The sequence below is a fragment of the Triticum urartu genome, chromosome 6 (assembly GCF_003073215.2).
Source record: "Triticum urartu cultivar G1812 chromosome 6, Tu2.1, whole genome shotgun sequence".
Taxonomy (NCBI): Eukaryota; Viridiplantae; Streptophyta; class Magnoliopsida; order Poales; family Poaceae; genus Triticum; species Triticum urartu.
Window position 1 is genome coordinate 277,941,631 of NC_053027.1, and position 20,252 is coordinate 277,961,882.

A 20,252-nucleotide genomic window follows, 5' to 3' on the forward strand; every position below is an offset into this window, starting at 1 on the left:
CATATTTATAGCTAGGAGGAGGCAGGAGTATCCAAATGGAGTGCGGTTTTCACCCACGCGATCGTGATCGAATGGCCGAGAGGATGGAGGGGGTTTGGATGGGTTTGTGGGCTGACTTGGAGGGGTGTTGGACTGCAACACACATGAGGCCTATACGGTTTTCCCCGGTTAACCGTTGAAGTATCAAACGGACTCCAAATGGCATGAAACTTGACAGGCGGTCTACCGGTGGTGTACCAAGACCGCTTGGCAAATCTTTGTCCATTCCGAGAAAGTTTAACACACGCACACGAAAAAAGACAAAAGGGGACACCGGGGGACGTATGAGTGCCGGATTGAGAAACAGACAAAGGGGGAAATGCTCGGATGCATAAGACAAACACGTATGCAAATGCGATGCACATGATGACATGATATGAATGCATGACAAGAACAAAATGCAAAACGAAGACAAAATCCAACCACGAAGGGAAACTCATATCGCATCTCCGGAAAAGGCAAGAGTCGGAGTACGAATATGAAAAGTTGTATCCGGGGCATTACATACATCCCCTCCGCCGCCGTTGCCCTCCGCCCCCGTCGCCCCCGTCGCCTCCCCGCCGCCGCCGCCCGTCCGCCGCTGAATCGAGTGGTAGCCGGCGCGGGATTCAGCCCCTCCAGCGGTCCGACTGCCGCGGTAGGCCTCCGCCGGGTCTTTTAGGCTGCCGCCGACCTCCTCCCGTCGGCCGTGACCCTGTCCACGGCCGTTGCGCCGTCCGCACAACCATCTCCCCGCCGCCCGGTTGCCGAACTAGTCTTCGCCGCCCGCCGAGCTCCTCTTGGCCGTCCTCCAACCTCATTTCTTATCACCGCCGCCGTCCGGAGCCGACCGCAGCCGTCAGCAGCAGCCAATCCAACCGGCGGCCATCTTCTTTCACCGCGCGCACAAGGTGTTCGACGAAATTCCCCACCGTTGCTGGACAGCGGCTGAACAACAGCCGGGCGGCTGCTGGCCGGTTTTGAACCATGAATTTGGACCATCTATTGGAGTTACTTTTTTGGACCATGAATTTGGACCATATGTTAGAGTTGACTTTTTTTAAAGCTCCAAAACATACTTTCTGACTGTCCAAAATTACATCTCCAGTTTTGAACAGCCATAATTTGAACCCATCTATTGAAGATGCTGCGCACTCGGCCGCCAATCGGAAATGGCGCAGAGAGAAAGCCCGCGGTTTCTTTTCGCGGCCACACCCTGCTGTTACATTTTGGCGGGGAAAATCTGTCGAACTCGAACCCTAACCAGGCGGCGCCATGAACAAGTTCCTCGTCGCGGCGCCGCCTTCCGCCGACGAGGGCCCCGAAGCGCCACGACCACCGCCTCGGAGGTGCTCCGCCTCGGACCCTCCCCCCCCCCCCCCCCCCCCCCCCCCCCCCCCCTGTTCTCCTTGGTGTTCTGACCTCCCTTCTGGTCCGTAGGTGGCACCGGTGGAGCCGTATCGCCGTGGAGCTGGACGGCCACATCGACGCCAGGTTTCGACATCGGGAATCCCGCCGTCTCCTCGATTCCCTTGCAGAGGTTGTAGAAATTTCGAGAAGAGTGATGTTTTTGTTTCAGGTTGTCGCGTTTCAGACTGGCATTACGGCGTAGGGGGTCGGAAATAGGAAATCGAATTCTCCAAATTTCATTTCATTCTTAGGAAATCTAGTGGGACGGCAATGTCGGAGTTGGTTAATGGGATGAAAAGCTTAAACTTTGAGCGTTACAGACTTACAGCTGCTGTTTTAAGTTTCAGCACATTTTTTCTTTCATAGTGAGTTGTGGTGGATTAGTTCGGAACATTGAGATGGTTTGGGACTTGGCGCTCTAAGGATGTTGCCAGCTTCTGTTTTCTTTATGTACTGGAATTTCGGAATCTGTGCTGATGATCTCCCAACACTCATAGTAGATGCTTATCATAGTATCCTGGACACTGGGGAAACATTGTTGAGAGACTAGTTCAGATAAATCATCACTAAAACTGTGCAGAATCCTCTTCGTGTTATAGAGTTTATGCTCTTTAAATTGGCAAGTATCCTAGTTGTGTCTTAACTTTGGAAATTTGTACCAGAAAACGGAGAAATTTTTAGTAGTGCCTATGCTTCTTCCAAGTTCTTGTTTTTTAAGCGAAGCAATTTCTACTCTTTTTATATATTAGGCTAATGTTGTGGACTTTCCTTTTTATGCTGAGAAGATTAGGACCTTCGAACACAAGTACTACACGCATGGCGAGGAACGGTGCCCGACACATGTAATGCTGATAAGTACGCTGGTTTGTATTTTGTAGTGCCGAGTCAATGTGTATTATCTGGCTAATCTGTTCACCACTTCTGCTCCTGTTAGGTGAATCGCATGATTAATGCTTCAACATTTGCTGGGTGTTACCATTCAGCTAGGTCAGCATTTATCTTCTATGTTGTCTTGGAGTATCTCATTGCAAAATCTCTAGTGTCACGATCACCTAATACAGTTCAATTTCTCGCTTTGCCCTTGTTAGATAGGCTAACAAACTTGTTTCATTTAATTTGAGCAGGGAGGGGGTTTCGGCAATGGAATTCGATAAAAAGGTACCGTTGAAATGCGTACAAATTTATAGTTTCCCCAGTTTAGCCTCACTACCTGAGGTGTATGGAATTCAGTACATTCTTTTTTTTAGAGGAAAAGGGCTCTCGGCCCCGGCTCCACTTGTATTACATTCAGTAAATTCTGTCTGGAACGACTGTTACTTCCATTTAGGTTCCACTAATACTTCCATATTTCCACTCCACTCTGCCCTCCGTCCAGTATGTGGCAAGAATGTTCTTTGCTGTTCTACTTTGTACCAGTTGTTTATCATGAAATTAATTGTAGATCTATATCTCTTTCCTATTACTCTATGTTTGACTAGAAATATTGTTTTAGTTCTGTATTTTGCACAAAGCATATGCGTAGGATGAAAATTTGGAGTTATGTATTTTACGTTTTGTACTTATAATAGTAGATTATCACACTGTAACTACCTGGTACCAGAGGGTCCGTTCAATAAGCAAAATGAAATGACCATTTGAGCGGGATTAAAAAGTATAACCAACTCATATTGATTACTTTTTTGAAGCAGACTGTGATACATGAATGTTTAAGCACCTTCCTTATGTTCTTAATTGTGCAGGGAATATACCTCGCATCAGTGACAAACTCAGGATGTTTAACAGTGCATGACTTTGAGACCTTATACTGCTCCTTGTATGGCCCATCATGTAGTAAGTTAAACTTAACCGACTCAGTTTGCTAGAAAAATGCTGAAAGTAGATGCCTTGCAAATAATATTCTCTGTATTATGATCCTAGTAGATTCGCCTGTGTGTTGGTAGGATCATATAGTAATTATAGGATGGCACCTTAAAGACCGTTAATGTGTAGATCATAAGATCAGGGCCATTAGTTTATCATTGTGACCCTGCAGGGTCAGGATTGGAATGGTCCAACAGGAACATAGAATCGTACATTGTACTTGTTTCTGTCTTGGCAACTTTGCTTTAATGTACATTAGGCATTTGTTAGTTCTTACTATGAAATAAGCTTCAGGAACTCCCCTAAGAATGATGTATCATTTTAAGACCCTGGTATTCTCGTTTGAATCATCCTCTTTGAGAAAATAGACCTTGTTTGCCACGTCCAGATTAAGGATTTCCATGACATGGATGTACCCTGTACCTTCTGTTGCTGGATATGTTGATATAAATTGGCCTTGTTAAACCATTCTAAATATCCAGATAGCTAACCAAAAAGTTAAAATGATAGTGTACTGTTATTTATGAAACAGAACATCCTCTTAGAATATTCAAGGAAAAGTCACACTCAAGATGATTTATTCCTAGTTTACTGTCTCAGGTCTCGTCATAATTTTGCTGTTATTACTTTTTCATTGGTAGGTTTACCAGATGACTCATCAAACTATGTGCTCCATATATCAAACTCAATGCCTCTATGTGCTGTCCGATGGAATCCAGGAAATCAAGACGAGGTTTGTATCAGCATTAATTTTCATGTGGGATTTCCTTTTTTCATTTTATCTGAGTTCAGAAAGTACTTTGGCACTAAATATCAATGAGGAATAATAAGTGTAACTGGCAGTTAGGGACGACAATTATGTTTATTTTATAAATTAAATATAGCGCTTATGACTTAAGTGGTTTCTATCTATTTTATTTATTGAGCTCTGAGCATGCCTGATGCAGATTGTTTGCTCATCTAGCCAAACTGACAAAGTTTTACTGTTTGACATTGGGTACATCTCATCTGCTCCGACTGAAGTAAGTACCTCTTTTGCATTGTTCCTTGACAAATGCTTTACTTGTTACTCAATCATACTGTAAATATATTTTCTTCATGTTGTCTTACATCAGAATTTCAAAGATCATGTATTCTTTTCTTTCTCCTTCAATTCCAAAATAATCATGCCAGTAAAATATATTTGCTGTTACTGTTGGCGTTTTGTTTCTGCCAAACACCACATATGGCCATGGAATTTTGAGCAAACCCATGTGTTGATTGGCATATTACCTGGGGGTTTTCCCCAGTTTTATGGTACAGTACAAATATCCAATCCGCTAATGGGTACGCCCATTTTAAAAAGCTGCACTCATCCTTGGTCATCATATAACAAGGTAGACAGGGTTCCATCAGCATCACTAAAAACAAAATTACACAATGCTAAAGAAAAGGTTTCTGGATAATATTTCAAGATAATATACTTCCAGATGCTGTACATCTTAGTCCATTAGAAGGAAATTTGTTGTAGTAGCTCATTGTATTACACAACGCCCCTCACGACTGTTCTGATTTTTAAATTATTGTATTTTAGGTTTTACAGAAAGGGAAGACCAAATTTCATGGTCTCTGCTCGGAATCCCGGAAGGGTTTGACTGATGTAGCTTTTACTCCAGACGATAAGTCACGGTATGTGACAATTTTGTGTTTATTCACTGTCATGTCACTTGTGATAAGGCCTGTTAGAGTTATAATATAAGTCATGTACCCCTTTGTATTTATCCCGTTGTATAAGGGGTTTCCTGCATATGTTCCACACCTGTACATGTATATATATATCGGCCTATGGCCTCATGGGAATACAAGTTGCATATTCCTAACATGGTATTAGAGCTTTAGGTTTTTTTTTCCGCATGCGCAACTCGTGCTCAGATCCTGTTCATCCGCCGCCGCCGCCGTCCTCTCCCCGCCGACCACCAAGCCCAATCCCAAGCCCTCCCGCTCCTCCAAGCGCTCCCGCCCCTCGGACTCGGCGCCCGCCAAGCGCGCCCGCTCGCGGCCCCCGGATCCGGACCCCGCCGCCGCGGATCCGCCGCGGGATCCTCCTCCTCCCCCCGCCGGCGCTGGCGCCCACGCGGATGTGCCGGCTGACGCCTCGTTCTCTGCCATCGCAAACGTGGACGACTTCGTGCTTCGGTCCGGCGTGCGCGTGGGGCTGAAGCGCGAGTTCGCCTTCGCCATCGCCTCCCAGGCCGCCCTCGCCCCCTCCCTCGGCCGCACCCGCTCCTCCCGTTCTGTGCTGGCGCTGTTTTCCTCCAGGCTGGTGTCGCTCGGCTGAAGCTTTGCTTCGTTCTACTGCAAAAAAAAAATGTCTGCTGCATCGGGCTATGTTGTTGTCCCTCGCTGTCCGGTGATCTTTGATGGTACTAACTACACCGAGTTTACTGGCTTCATGCGCATTCACATGCGTGGCATCCGTCTTTGGGGTGTTCTTTCTGGCGAGGTCTGCTGTCCGCCACGTCCAGTTCCTCCGGTGGCCCCTACTCTGCCAACTCCATCGGTTCTTCCTACGGATGCTAATCAGGCCGCCAAGGATGCGGCCAAGGTTGCTGATGAGGCTGCTGATCGTGCTTATGATGAGAGGGTTTTGGCTTATGAGGAGGCTCTTCAGACGTATCATGCTGCTCTGTCTGTTTACACCCAGTGGCTTGATGATGATGCTCGTGCTGCAGCTGTTCTCACTGCTAGTGTTCCGCCTCAGTTTGCTTCTGAATTTCTGGGTCTTTCTACTGTCTTTGAGATGTGGACCCGTCTTCGTGAGCGCTATCAGCCCTCTGGTGATGCCTTATACCTCTCTGTGATCCGTCAAGAGCATGCTCTTCAGCAGGGTGACTCTACTGTTGATGACTTCTATGCACAGAGTTCTGCTATCTGGCGCCAGCTTGATTCTCTCCGTAGTGCTGGGTGTCGTACCTGCCCCTGTTGCCAGGCTGTCCAGGCCAATTTGGAGTTTCATCGCGTCTATGAGTTCTTGTCTCGGCTCCGTAAGGAGTTTGAGCCCCGGCGTGCTCAGTTGTTTGCTCGTGGCCGTATTTCTCTCATGGAGGCGCTTTCTGAGATTCGTGCTGAGGAGACTCGCTTACGTGGTGCTGGTTTGCTGGAGGTTCCCTCTGTCCTCGCTACTCGTGCTCCTACGCCACTTGCTCCACCGACCCCTTCTCGCTCGAGTGCTCCGCCGCTCTTGCCCACTCCTTCTGGAGGCTCAGGTCGCCCCCGTCCACATTGCGCCTATTGCAACAATGATGGTCATCTTGAGTCCCAGTGCTACACGAAGAAGAAACACCTGCGCAAGGCTCGATCATCATCTTCAGGGACTTCGTCATCTACCTCGACAGCTTCAGCCATTGCTTTGACTGAGCAGGATATTCTGAGACTTAAGCGTCTGCTCGCGGCTTCAGGTTCTTCCTCGACGGGTACTGCCGGTTCTGTGACTGATGCTTCCCGCACTGAGCGATCACCCTCTACACAGTCAGGTACATCCCCATGGGTTCTGGACTCTGGAGCTTCTTTTCATATGTCTTCTCATTCTTCCACTTTGTCCTCTCTTCGATCACTGGATTCTCCTATTCATGTCTTCACTGCTGATGGTACCCCACTTTCTGTTGCTAGTAGAGGCAATCTTACTACTCCTTATTCTGTTCCTGATGTTGCTCATGTTCCTCGACTTACCATGAATTTATTTTTTGCTGGTCAACTTACGGATTCTGGTTGTCGCGTCATCCTTGACGTTGACTCTTGTTCTGTCCAGGACCGTCACACGCACACTCTGGTTGGGGTTGGCCCTCGCCGCCGTGATTCTCAGGGTCTTTGGGAGTTGGACTGGCTTCATGTTCCTTCTGCTGCCACCACCATCGCCAGTTCTTCCGCTTCTGTCGCCTCCGTCACTGGTTCCTTCCAGCAGTGGCATCATCGACTTGGTCATCTGTGTGGTTCTCGGTTGTCTTCTTTAGTTCGTCGAGGCCTTCTGGGGTCTGTCTCAGGAGATGTCTCTTTAGAGTGTCAGGGTTGTCGTCTTGGCAAGCAGATTCAGTTACCATATTCACATAGTGAGTCAGTGTCTAAGCGTCCTTTCGATTTAGTCCATTCTGATGTATGGGGTCCGGCCCCTTTCGCTTCGAAAGGTGGTCATAAATACTATATTATTTTCATAGATGATTTCTCTCGTTACACATGGCTTTATTTCATGACTTCTCGTTCTGAGGTGTTGTCTATTTATAAGCGTTTTGCTGCCATGGTTCATACTCAGTTCTCTTCACCCATTCGTGTTTTTCGTGCTGACTCCGCTGGCGAGTATATCTCTAAGATGTTGCGTGGTGTTCTTGCTGAGCACGGGACTCTCTCTCAATTCTCTTGTCCTGGTGCTCATGCTCAGAATGGTGTGGCTGAGCGAAAGCATCGACATCTTCTTGAGACGGCTCGTGCATTGATGATTGCTGCCTCTTTCCCGCCTCATTTTTGGGCTGAGGCCGTCTCCACATCCACCTATCTTATCAATATACAGCCTTCCGCTGCTCTACAGGGTGGTGTTCCTTTCGAGCGACTTTTTGATCGTTCTCCCGATTATTCGATGCTTCGCTCGTTTGGTTGTGTTTGCTATGTTCTTGCCCCTCGCGAACGCACCAAACTGACCGCTCAGTCTGTTGAGTGTGTCTTCTTAGGCTACAGTGATGAGCATAAGGGCTATCGTTGTTGGGATCCTATTGGTCGTCGGATGCGTATCTCTCGAGATGTGACTTTTGAAGAGTCTCGTCCCTTCTACCCACGCCCATCTTCCTCGACTTTTTCAGTACAGGATATCTCTTTCCTCACTTTTCCTGACTCACCTATCACCCCCGCCGAGACTGTACCTCTCCGTTCCACTTCCTCTCCTTCTCCACATCTAGTTGATTTGCAGCCACCATCCTCCCCGGTCTCCTCGCCTAGCATGTCACCGGGTTCTCCACCTTCATCTCCGGTGACTTCCTCCCCGGTCTCCTCTCCCAGCCTGTCACCGGATTCTACACCTTCATCTCCGGTGACTTCTTCGTCGCCACCCCCTGATTCTACCTTGCCGATTCCTCCTTCTATTATTCCATCTTTTCCTCAGCATTACACTCGTCGTCCACGACCAGTCGATGCCTCTGTGGATGGGTCGTCATCTTCCTCTCAGCCTACTTATGGCTTGCGTTCTCGTCCTCGTCCGCCTGTTGATCGCTTTGGATTTTCCACCGCTGGTGCTGCTGTTCTTGAGCCGACTTCTTACCGTCAGGCTGTTGTTCATCCTGAATGGCAGTTTGCGATGGCAGAGGAGATTGCTGCTCTTGAACGCACTGGTACCTGGGATCTTGTTTCTCTTCCTCCTGGAGTCCGTCCGATCACTTGTAAGTGGGTCTACAAGGTTAAGACTCGCTCCGATGGTTCTCTTGAGCGTCACAAAGCTCGTCTTGTGGCTCGTGGTTTTCAGCAGGAGCATGGTCGTGATTATGACGAGACTTTTGCTCCTGTGGCTCATATGACCACTGTTCGTACACTTCTTGCCGTTGCCTCTGCACGCCACTGGTCTATATCTCAGCTTGATGTTAAGAATGCCTTTCTTAATGGTGAGCTGCGTGAGGAGGTGTACATGCAGCCACCACCTGGGTATTCTGTTCCTGATGGCATGTTATGTCGTCTTCGTCGCTCTCTCTATGGCCTTAAGCAAGCCCCCCGCGCCTGGTTTGAGCGTTTTGCCTCTGTGATCACTGCTGCTGGTTTTTTCGCAAGTGCTCATGATCCAGCATTGTTTATTCACCTTTCTCCTCGTGGTCGGACTCTTCTTCTTCTTTATGTTGATGACATGATCATCACGGGGGATGACCCCGAGTATATTGCCTTTGTAAAGGCCCGTCTTAGTGAGCAGTTTCTTATGTCTGATCTTGGACCTCTTCGCTACTTTCTTGGGATTGAAGTCTCTTCTACCTCTGATGGCTTTTTTATATCCCAGGAAAAGTATATCCAGGATCTTCTTGCTCGTGCTGCTCTTACTGACGAGCGCGTTGTTGAGACTCCTATGGAGCTCAATGTTCACCTCCGTGCTACTGATGGTGATCCTCTCCTTGACCCGACGCGTTATCGTCATCTTGTTGGCAGTCTTGTCTATCTAGCTGTCACTCGTCCGGACATCTCTTATCCGGTTCATATTCTGAGTCAGTTTGTCTCTGCCCCCACCTCGGTTCACTATAGTCATCTCCTTCGTGTTCTTCGATATCTTCGAGGCACGCTCTCTCATCGTCTATTCTTTCCTCGCTCCAGTTCTTTACAGCTCCAGGCCTATTCGGATGCTACGTGGGCTAGTGATCCTTCCGATCGCCGTTCACTTTCTGCTTACTGTGTTTTTCTTGGTGGTTCTCTCATTGCCTGGAAGACGAAGAAACAGCTTGCAGTTTCCCGTTCGAGTGCCGAGGCTGAGTTGCGAGCAATGGCTCTTTTGACGGCAGAGGTGACTTGGTTACGGTGGTTACTTCAGGATTTTGGTGTTTCTGTCACTACACCGACTCTGCTTTTATCTGACAGTACAGGTGCTATCAGCATTGCACGCGATCCTGTGAAGCATGAGCTCACCAAGCATATTGGTGTTGATGCTTTCTATGTGCGCGCTGCTGTGCAGGATCAGGTTATTGCTCTTCAGTATGTGCCTTCCGAGTTACAGTTGGCGGATTTCCTGACGAAGGCTCAGACTAGAGCACAACATGGCTTTTATCTCCAAACTCAGTGTTGTTCATCCACCATGAGTTTGAGGGGGGGTGTTAGAGTTATAATATAAGTCATGTACCCCTTTGTATTTATCCCGTTGTATAAGGGGTTTCCTGCATATGTTCCACACCTGTACATGTATATATATATCGGCCTATGGCCTCATGGGAATACAAGTTGCATATTCCTAACAAGGCCAATCATAAATTATTTCTATTTAGCAACTATTGTGATGCTTTGTATAAATAATTGACTGCATATCATGTTTCTTGTTCTTTTCATAGAAAGGGGAAAATATGGTTTGACCCTTGCTTGAAGAAAAACGAAAGAAATATTAGCAGTTGTGAAGCTAAATAAATGAAGTTGTGATAATAAATGAAAAACTAAAGTAATAGTTTCTAATGGTATATTTTTTGTAATATATAACTCGTATTATGTTGGTCAAATTGCTGATCTAGGGATATGCGTGGGCCTAATAAACCAGAAAAAGGTAGTATTTGGGAGGCATAAGCTATGTATATATGCACCAAATACCAATATTCTTAATGAGATTTCTCTAGCTGGAAATTATGCATAAAATTTCCACTTACTGGCTCACCATTGTAGGCTATTTGCTTCTGGACTTGATGGTGCAGTCTACATGTGGGACAGGCGGCTAAGTAAGACACACTGTGTTGAGCTTACAGCACTCCCAGAATCTCAGTTTACCAGTGTCAAGCTAAATATGGATAATCGGGTATGCTAATTGTCATGTTAAATATTTGTTGTTCTATAGTATGTACCTTTCCTAATTCTCATGTTAAGTACTGATGTTTTATAAAAACAGTTGTTTAGCTTTGTTAATGCTGTCCTCTTATACACTAACCTATGTTTCAGATTCTGTCTTGCTTTGTAAATACCACCTAATATGATGTAATGTGATGTCTGCTGATATGTTGTATATCTACTGTATAATCGATCAAATACGCTTTGTCCAAACTTAGTGGTAAACACGAGGCTAATCTTGCTATTTTTGTTTTTATGCATTTTGCATTTTCTGTTACCCTGAACAGTTTACAGTTCATCCATTCATATATGGGGACTTATAATTTTTTTTTCAGACAGTGTTTGGTGCAACTAGAAATGGGACCATTCATGTTTGGGATACACGTGGAGGGAGGGCATCAGCTGCTTTTCAAAGCCATAATGAGGTACATTCAGTTGATAAACATTCTGCTAGTTCTGCTTCTTTTCATGTGATTTAAGGTCATCCAACTTGATATTCTGCATGATGATTTCAGTGTTCTGTGAATCAGAAAAGAGAACTTCTGTTTGTGAACTTTATGTATTCAGTAGTGCTGTACCAATTCAGCATGCACATACAAGTTTCTACATATCTATAGTCAGCTAGTTAGTTCTATTTGATTGTAAATACACCCTTTTTACTATGATATTTTTAAATGATACCCCCAAAGTTGCTTTTATTTATTCCATTTTTATATACTTAAACTGATTATAATTTATAATTGGTTTCTAGGTGCCAAGCAAACTAAATGTGAACAAATTCTCAGAGGAAACTGCCCCTGTCATCCACCAACCTCCAATGATAAATCACAACTGTGGGACTCAATCTGAAAACCTACTAAAACTCACAATATGCTAAAGAACCCTAAATTACAGAAACAACTCTTGTTAAGATATCATGTTAAATGTGATCTGCGGAAGATTAGAAATAGGTAGTGGTTTAGTGCACTAGACTATGAAGTGCAATTGCAAGGATAATCTATCTAATTTCCAATTTATTTTGTATTTCATGCCATGGCTATGACAGTGCTAGTACCATTTTATAAAAGAGAAAGTAGTAGAGAAAGAACAGCCCTTCATTTTGAACCTTTTTACGCAGCAATGTCATAGCTGTATTCGCAACATGATGACTATTGTTCCTTGCCTTGGTTCTGGGCTGACAAAATTTTCATCCAGGTTCAACCTTTGTCATCAGTGAAGATATCAAGGTTGTTGGGAAAAATTGCATCGCTGAAGGTATTTGAAAGATAAATACTTACTGCAACGGAATTTATGCTAAAGAAACCTCATGTATCCGTTTCCATTCTTGTGACCCATATTGAAGCCTCACATACACATAGTATTACTGACATGATTCTATATCAGAGCCATCTGTATGAACTACCAACTAGTTTGATTGTGAAACAGAAAAGAAACCCTAAACCCTAATATCAGGAAAAGAAAAGAAAACCACAATTATTGTTATACAGCATCTAATCTAACATACAATAATGCATCTCAATTGGAAGGTGCACAATTCTTTTGGATGTTTCAAAACATGTTTAATAAATTTTTAGTTCATCCATATGATGCACCGAAATTCTGTTTTCAGACATATTACAAAATGGTATAGTTCATCTATCCGATCCATCCCGATTATAATGGTTTGGAACTGTTTTTCTCTTTGAAGCTAGATATTTTTCCCTCTTAAGCTTACCAAAAAAGGGTTTCCCCCTGCTTTATATTATAAAGCAATCATCACCACATACATCTGAGCGAGCCGAACACACACTGCCACCACGACACGCAACAAACACACCCAAGGCTAGATACAAAGGTGCCGAGCACCATCACACCACTCGGGCACAACCAAGCCAACAAATATGAGCTACGAAGAACCACTTGGAGCCACCGAGGGGGTGAGACGGACCATGACGAAGCAAGGACTCCAAGACGGTGCCTCCCAAAAGGGTACGACCACGGATAGCCACCACCGTCCGATTCGCAGATCAAGTTTTCACCCGGAGCAAATGTAACGCAAATCTTCTGCGTTTTCTCGAAAAAGTTTTCACCCGGAGCGACGCAGGGGGTGGGAGCACCGCGACGGAGCCTTCAAGAAGAATACGACGCCCACGGATGCCGCCACCGACGGCCAGAAAAGGACTGGGCAAGTGATGAACCCTGGTGCTCGCCCCCTGCCGACACACCCCTGCTCCGCCAACCACTCGCAGCCACGTCCCCCGCGAAACCATGGCTGCCCGCCCACACCTGAGACGCAGGTTCCGCCCCCGAATGCCACGCCTCCCGCCGCCAGGGCCGCCGCCCAACATCCAGACACCCCCAAGACCATCCAAAGAGATCAACTTTGCACCAAAGGAGCACCACCGACCGACGAACCGCAGCATACATCCTGCCTTGAACATCGCTGGAGCTGCGACAGCCAGCACGCGGCCGGGAAAGGGGGAGGTGGGGGAGCGGACGCATCCGGACCGGCACACCCCTGTGCCAGTGACGGGGGCCCGAGCACGTCGGCGCCACTCATCCCTCCCGCCAGCCTCCCCACCGGACGCACCCCTGTGCCGCCCCACCTCAGCAGCCGACGCAGCACTGCGCAAGGCCACCAACGCAGACCCGACCACCGGCAAGGAGGGCCCAAGTACAGCTGCCGAATGCCAAGAATACTCATCGGGGAGCCCATCTGCCCTGCCGCCGTCGTCCAGCCGGCGGGACGACTGGATCCCGACCAGCACGCCCACCTGCCACCGCCGCTGCGCCTCCACCGCCACCAGCCGAGGCCACGGTAGGGGCGGACGCCAGCAGCCCGCGCCATCCGCGTCCCTCGCCGGCTGGATCCAGATTTGGCCGAACGCCGCCGCCGGAGCCCGCCGCGCACCACCTCCGCCGCAGCCCCTTCACGCTGCCGCCCACAACTCGCGTCGCCGCCGCCAGCCGCTACCGCCGCGCCGCCCCGCCCCGAGCGAACGCCGCGTCGCTGCCCGACCCGGAGGCTCGTGCCTGCCGGACTGAGAGGGGAAAGGAGAGGGCCCTGCCGCCGCCAGCACTGGCCGGGCTTTGCCCGCCAGTACGTCGAGGCGGCGGCGGCGAGGGGAGGGAGGCTCGAGGAAGGGGGGGCTGGGGGCGGCGCTAGGGTGCCCCCCCCCCCCCCCCCCCCCGGCTCGCGGGAGCGCCGCGGGAGGGAGGGAGAGACAGATTTACAAATGGTACCCCTCTGAAGCTTTGAGACAAAGGAATAACAATAGTTAATTTGGAGTATTGTTAGATAACTTATAATGCTAACAATATTAAGGCTATAAAACATATTTCTCAGTTTAACATTATTTTCACCGTGCTAAATATTTTCAGGAACAATCAAACATTGTTTCAGGTGAAATTCTGTCGATAGACTTTAACCCTAGTTGCTCATATCAGTTAGCCTTCCATCTTGATGATGGGTGGTAAGTATCTCAGACCTTTCACTTATTGTCATTATATAGTCACATACAAATCAATGGTTACTTTGTTCTTATTAGAGCTTTTTACTCTTCATTCTTTCATTTCTAGTATAAATTTAGTGATGTGTGCTTACTAGTGATTTCTCATCCATCTGCATCCCATGTTAGGTCTGGAGTCCTGAATGTCAACACTTTCAGTGTTAGTCATCTGCACTGCCCTCCTCCTGCTTGGTTGTAAGTGTTGATCTATGCATTGTTTCAAACTTGGACTCCATACGAATATGTCTTAGTAAGCTTTACAAATGTGACCAAAATTTTTCTCCCAAGGAAATATGACCAAATTGTTTTATGGTTCTCTGCTGTTTGTTATATTAGGGAGGGTGTGGACTCTGTGTTGCATAAGCGGAAAGCCACCTGGCTGTCGACATCTTCAGTAAGAAAATTATAGGGCATACTCAAATCTTAATACATGCAACACTTTTCTTATAATTGGACCCCGTAAGACATCGAATCGAAGAAAATAAAATTTCATGAATGCTAACAGATGTAGTCCTGCTTACCATGCTAGCCATAATGTTTGTTATTTCCATTTCTTGACATAAAACATAGTGAAACGCATCAAGGCATATGATGCATGTCATATGTTTACATTGTGCAGATTTATGCAGTCGGATCTTCCTCCAATAATGGAATATATGCACTGGATTTTCATCCAGATACAAGCTCTGCATGCCATGTGGACTACAAGTATGCTGGTCTTTCATTTCCAGTTTGTTTTGGTTTTGATGGAGTCAACTTACTTGGCAATCTAATCTTCTACCACCTCCATTCCTAAATATAAGACGTTTTGGCAGTTTAAATTGAACCACCGGGACGTCTTATGTTTAGAAACGGAGGGTGTAGTTATTTGCTGGGACGTATGTGGAGAAGTTCCACAATTTCAGCAATTCGTCACTTTTTTCTTGGATCCATTGAACAAAAATAAAAAAGAAGTTCCCTTGGAAATAACTTTGGATTCAGCTCATTTTATGCACAATGTTCATTCTTGTTTCCTCACCTGGCTTTCCATGTTTCAGTGAGGAAACAAAAGGCTCTGAGGAAAATCAACCTGCAGAAAACAAGTTTATTCCCTTATCCGAAAGGGTGCTTTCCTGTGCAGCCCATCCACTCAGTCATGACATAATTTGTGGTACCGAGGTTAGTTTGCTTACATTCTGGTTAAGACTGCTATATCTATATTCTGATTCCGCACGTGAAAGGCCATACTGGATCTATGTATATGCGTAATGGCGTTAGAATTGGAATTTTGTCAGATTTACAAACAAAATTGGAGTCAGGTGGCAAAAATATAACTAGTCACTATTGTCTTCAGTTCTCGTCGTTGCTCATGGTATCGCAAAAGTATGAGACCGTCAGAGATCCAGAGTAGGGCCTGAGCACATCAGGAGCTTCCTCCAAGCACAAGCAATATCCTTGATCGATTGCGGCATTATCTCATGGACGCCCTGCACATAAGAAGGATGTGTGCAGCATGGGACTTTGTTGAATTTGGCTGGCAGGTCGCTTTAGCTGGGGAAGTTGTGTAGTTGGTCACAAGATTCAGCTTGCGGCCAGAAGACCAATGGACATGGTCGTTGCACTTGATCTTTCAAGTGTTGGCCTTCAAGGCATGCTTATGGGGGCGAGGAGGATTGTTCACTTGTAATTACTGTTTCATCTTTAGCCGTCCGATCCGATGGTTTTTAGAAAGTGCTGTCATCTGTATATGCCGTGCTCTGTACATGAACTGTTTGGAATCAGTTTGATTTGTGTTGTGTAGATGAACCCTCTTGATTCGTCGTGATTAAGATGGCGAGTTTTCTACAAGTTGAGTTGAGCCGGCATCATCAGCTACGAGGCCTTCCCAGAGCAAGAGCAGTGTGTCGGTGATGGAAAGTTGCCACGTATGTACTGCCTCAGTCCAGGTCGAGTTAAATGTACAGAACCACCACTATTGTGTGACGACTAGCGAAAAATCATCATATAACGATTCATGACATTTTGCACCGAACTGAAAATCTAACAGTGACAAAAAACACCGAGCAAAGAATTGAGCACGTTTTGATGTGGCAAATAGGTCACGTGAGTAGTGCCTAAGCAGTAACGGCCGGACCAACCAAGCCAGTCAGAAGATGCCCAAAAAGCAAACAGTGACCGCTCCTCACCCCCTCTCGCTCCCCTCTGTGCCGCCGCCGCTCAATCTACAAGTTGTCATCACCTTTCACAATATCTCTGCATCTCATTGTGTTTTGCAGGTCCTCGAACAGCTGCAAAATGGGCTCGGAGCCCTCCAAATGCCCTTTCGACACCCTTTCTACCTTATTGTCTTTGGACAAAGTGAGATCTTTTATCACCCGTTGGCTTAGAGATGGTCTCGAGAAGGTCGCCCAGGAAAGATAGATACCAGCACAGATGATAGCCCATTTTGTAGTCATGGTCATTGCTGGTATAGTTGCATGAAGGAGCTTCTCTTGCACACAACCTTGTAAGCAATGGGACTGTTGCAGCACATTGATGTCATTATGCGAACCAGACATCCCAAGGAAAGTGTATCAAATCCTCCACCACATAGTAGCGATCCTCCTCCAACGCTTGCTTTTTGTCCACCATTCGCTCCCTCCCCTTCGAGGGTGGCACCCAATCTGACCGCAGGGGAAGCGGCATGGCGACAGGGAGGAAGAATGTGCTACGGGCAGCGATGTTGGAAGTGGAGGTTCTGAGTTATTTGGTCATGTCAAAGACCTCTTTATTGACGCAAGCAACGGGAAGATGTGGTGGGCGCTGAAAAATTGTAATGGAAAACATGACGGGAATAGCCCTAGGCAGTTGCACGCTTCCTGATGCCATGGCTGTCTGGTCGTCCACTCCATTGGCAGAGAGAGGAGACGGGCCGTGCGAAAAGATAAGAAGGAAAGTGAACTTCCCTTCCACATGAGCGGTTGATGGATTGAGCGCGCTCCAAACTGACACGCCGTTAAGTTCTGATGACCCGGGACCATATGACGACTCTGCTAGAGAGTCATTTTGATCCGAAATCATCATACTAATAGTTATTATAGTGATCGAGTCAAGATAGCGACTTTGATAGAGTTGCTGTGAGGCATGTCCCATTGGAGCAGTATGGAGCCACTAGCCTCGTCGCGTCTATCTTGCAATTGTGTTGTCTATGTCGGCAGTTTCTGCAGCATATTGCTTCAATGGCGTGAAGATGTCTTAGCACCATCCTCCCCCCCCTCCAAAAAAAAAACAAAAGACACGGTTGACTTTGCATGGTCTTTGATACACAACTTTGACTATCAATATATACCAAAGTACATGGATTTAACATGTACTCTCTCTGTAGAAACTAGGTGACACTCCGCGCATTGCTGCGGAAAGGAATGCGAATATACCTTTATAGAATTACATGTTGAAATAGATTGATTAGTAACATGGAAAGAATATGAAAAAATATATTTGCTGACTGGCAGATTGCCACTCACGCAAAAGGATTCTCATTTGCGCTAGTCTCTAATACAAAGAAAATAACTCTGAAGCATCCAGATAAAAAGTGGTTCGAATACTTGTAAAATTTGGCCCAATGTTACAATTTGTCTTGATCCCCAACAATGTATGAAAAGTCATCCTCATCATGGTGAAAAAAAAATCATTACATACATAGGAGGCGTGTGACGTTGTAGCATCAGATGGTGCAGACTGCGGTGTGAGTAGTGGGATAAGCATGTAACTGCAAAAATAGAAGCAGGCCACACATAAGCATGTCAAGAGTGATATTCATCATCTCACAGTTGAATGTAAGAGCGCTCCGACGGCTCACTTGATAAGCTGATGTGACCATCCCAAAGGTGGACATAACTCTCTATGGAAATCACCTTTGCTAATTTAGTCAGCTTCTTGCTGCCCCGGGCGGCTTCGGAGCAGAGCAACGACACACAAAGGACGCAACAGTTGTTCCTTGCTCGATGATATAGATGGTTGGCCAAGGAATGGCTGCCCAGCCAGCGTCCCAACACTTATAGAAACATCAAGAGGCGAGACGTACTGGCAAGCATGGCAGAGGAGGTTCAGAGGAGAGCAGCAGCGGGTGGCTGGTAATGGAACGACGGGCCAGCAGCTAGCCAATTTCCCATCACCCAGAAAAATTTGGGGCGAGGGAGAGGAGGCAACGACCCGCACAGATTGACTTGGCTATGTCTTCCTCGAAGATCTAGCTGCTCGGCAGCTAAACCGCGGCCCGACCTGCGACCCGAGAACCATGGTGGTGGCGACGGAGGCAGGCAGATCGACGGTCTTGCGGGAGGATGGCATCACTGAAACGCAAAGGCCGTGTCCGCTCAGTTATATCTAGCGATTCTTCTTCAGTTTCAGGGTAACGGAGGGATAGTAATGTGGGCGATCAATGCTGCAGTTTCGAAGCTATAATTTGTGGCATATGAGAGATATGGTTGTGGCGGCGGAAGAGATAAGGATGAGGATGAGAGTCGGGCGCAGCGTGAGGGCAAATCCTAAACGGCGCCCGTTGCGCCCGTTTCTTCGCTGCACGCAAACGGGCGCATACCCCTAGCGATGCGCTGGGCCGGCCCATTTAATCCTTTTTATGTTAAAACTGCATCGATCAAAAAGGGGGCGAGTGCGATGGTTCAAACTTGGGATCTGTCGTTAGAGATAGCAGCGCTGTTATCACCAGTCAATGCTCCACTTGGTGTTTGTCAACCTCTTTTTCTTCTTTTCTTGTTTCTCCGGGTTGCGAGATTTTCTTCTTCTTCTTTTTCATGTTCTTTTTTCTTTTTTCTTTTCTTATTCCTTTTTCTTTCCTTCGTAAATGTGTGATTTTTTTTCAAATTCAATGAACCTTTTTGAATTTAATGAACTTTTTTTATCAAAATTGATAAACTATTTTTTAAATTCGATGATTTTTTTTTAAAATCAACAAACACTTTTTCAAAATCGAAAACTTATTTCCAAATCGCTGAACTTTTTTCAAAATCACTGAACTTTTTTCAAACCCGATGAACTCTTTTTCAAAACCGCTGAACTATTTTTCCGAATCGATAAACGCTTTTTCAAAATCGATGGACTCTTTTCAAAATCGACGAACTCTTTTGCAAAATCGATGAACTCTTTTCAAAATCAACGAACTCTTTTCAAAGTTGATGAACTCTTTTTCAATACCTATGATTTTTTTTTTCCAAAATCGATGAACTCTTTTTGCAAAATCGGTGAACCTTTTTTCAAAATCGATGAACTCTTTTCAAAACCGACGAACTTTTTTCAAAGTCGATGAACTCTTTTTTCAAAACCAATGAACATTTTTTCAAATCGATGAACTCTTTTTACAAATCGATGAACTCTTTTCAAAATCGATGAACACTTTTTTAAAATCAATGAACTCTTCTCAAAACCGATGAACTTTTTTTCCGAATCGATAAACTCTTTTTCAAAATCGATGAACTCTTTTCAAAATTGACGAACTCTTTTGCAAAATCGATGAACTCTTTTCAAAGTTGATGAACTCTTTTTCAATACCGATGAACTTTTTTTCTTCCAAAATTGATGAACTCTTTCTCAAAATCGATGAACTCTTTTTGCAAAATCGGTGAACTTTTTTTCAAAATCGATGAACTCTTTTCAAAACCAACAAACTCTTTTCAAAGTCGATGAACTCTTTTTTCAAAACCGATGAACATTTTTCCAAATTGATGAACTCTTTTTAAAAATCGATGAACTCTTTTCAAAATCGTTGAACACATTTTTAAAATCAATGAACTCTTTTCAAAACCGATGAACTCTTTTCAAAATCGTTTAACACATTTTTAAAATCAATGAACTCTTTCAAAACCGATGAACTTTTTTAAAAATCAATGATTTTTTTAAATATAATTTTTTATCGAAAGTCAATGAACTTTTTCCTAAATGTTTTCAAATAATTAAAAAATGATAGCGCTACATTAAGCGTTTACA

General features: G+C 45.7%; 1 protein-coding gene across 4 annotated transcripts; it reads left to right on the forward strand.

The window, feature by feature from the left end:
* The first annotated feature begins 1,123 nt into the window (after positions 1–1,123).
* LOC125513215 lies at positions 1,124–16,738 on the forward strand. 4 transcript variants are annotated; one of them, XM_048678250.1, is made up of 18 exons: positions 1,124–1,367; positions 1,459–1,558; positions 2,214–2,270; positions 2,363–2,415; positions 2,553–2,586; positions 3,168–3,258; positions 3,930–4,021; positions 4,236–4,310; positions 4,862–4,956; positions 10,645–10,774; positions 11,139–11,228; positions 11,998–12,057; positions 14,164–14,255; positions 14,421–14,486; positions 14,628–14,685; positions 14,911–14,999; positions 15,329–15,449; positions 16,547–16,702. In XM_048678250.1, the coding sequence occupies exons 1-18, from the start codon at positions 1,294–1,296 to the stop codon at positions 16,655–16,657; spliced, it is 1,488 nt and encodes a 495-aa protein (XP_048534207.1). In that variant the 5' UTR covers positions 1,124–1,293; the 3' UTR covers positions 16,658–16,702. The 4 variants fall into 4 exon arrangements, with proteins under 4 accessions (XP_048534207.1, XP_048534209.1, XP_048534208.1 ...); XM_048678252.1 differs by lacking the exon at positions 16,547–16,702 and adding an exon at positions 15,566–16,162 and having other exon boundaries at positions 1,175–1,367; XM_048678251.1 differs by lacking the exon at positions 16,547–16,702 and adding an exon at positions 15,625–16,162 and having other exon boundaries at positions 1,178–1,367.
* The last annotated feature ends 3,514 nt before the right edge of the window (positions 16,739–20,252 follow it).

Coding starts and splice junctions, on each gene's coding strand:
- LOC125513215 (XM_048678250.1), top strand. CDS start 1,294: ATGAACAAGTTCCTCGTCGCGGCGCCGCCTTCCGCCGACGAGGGCCCC. Junction 4,311..4,861: donor TCTCATCTGCTCCGACTGAA/GTAAGTACCTCT, acceptor ATTGTATTTTAG/GTTTTACAGAAAGGGAAGAC. Junction 15,450..16,546: donor ACATAATTTGTGGTACCGAG/GTTAGTTTGCTT, acceptor TGTGTTTTGCAG/GTCCTCGAACAGCTGCAAAA.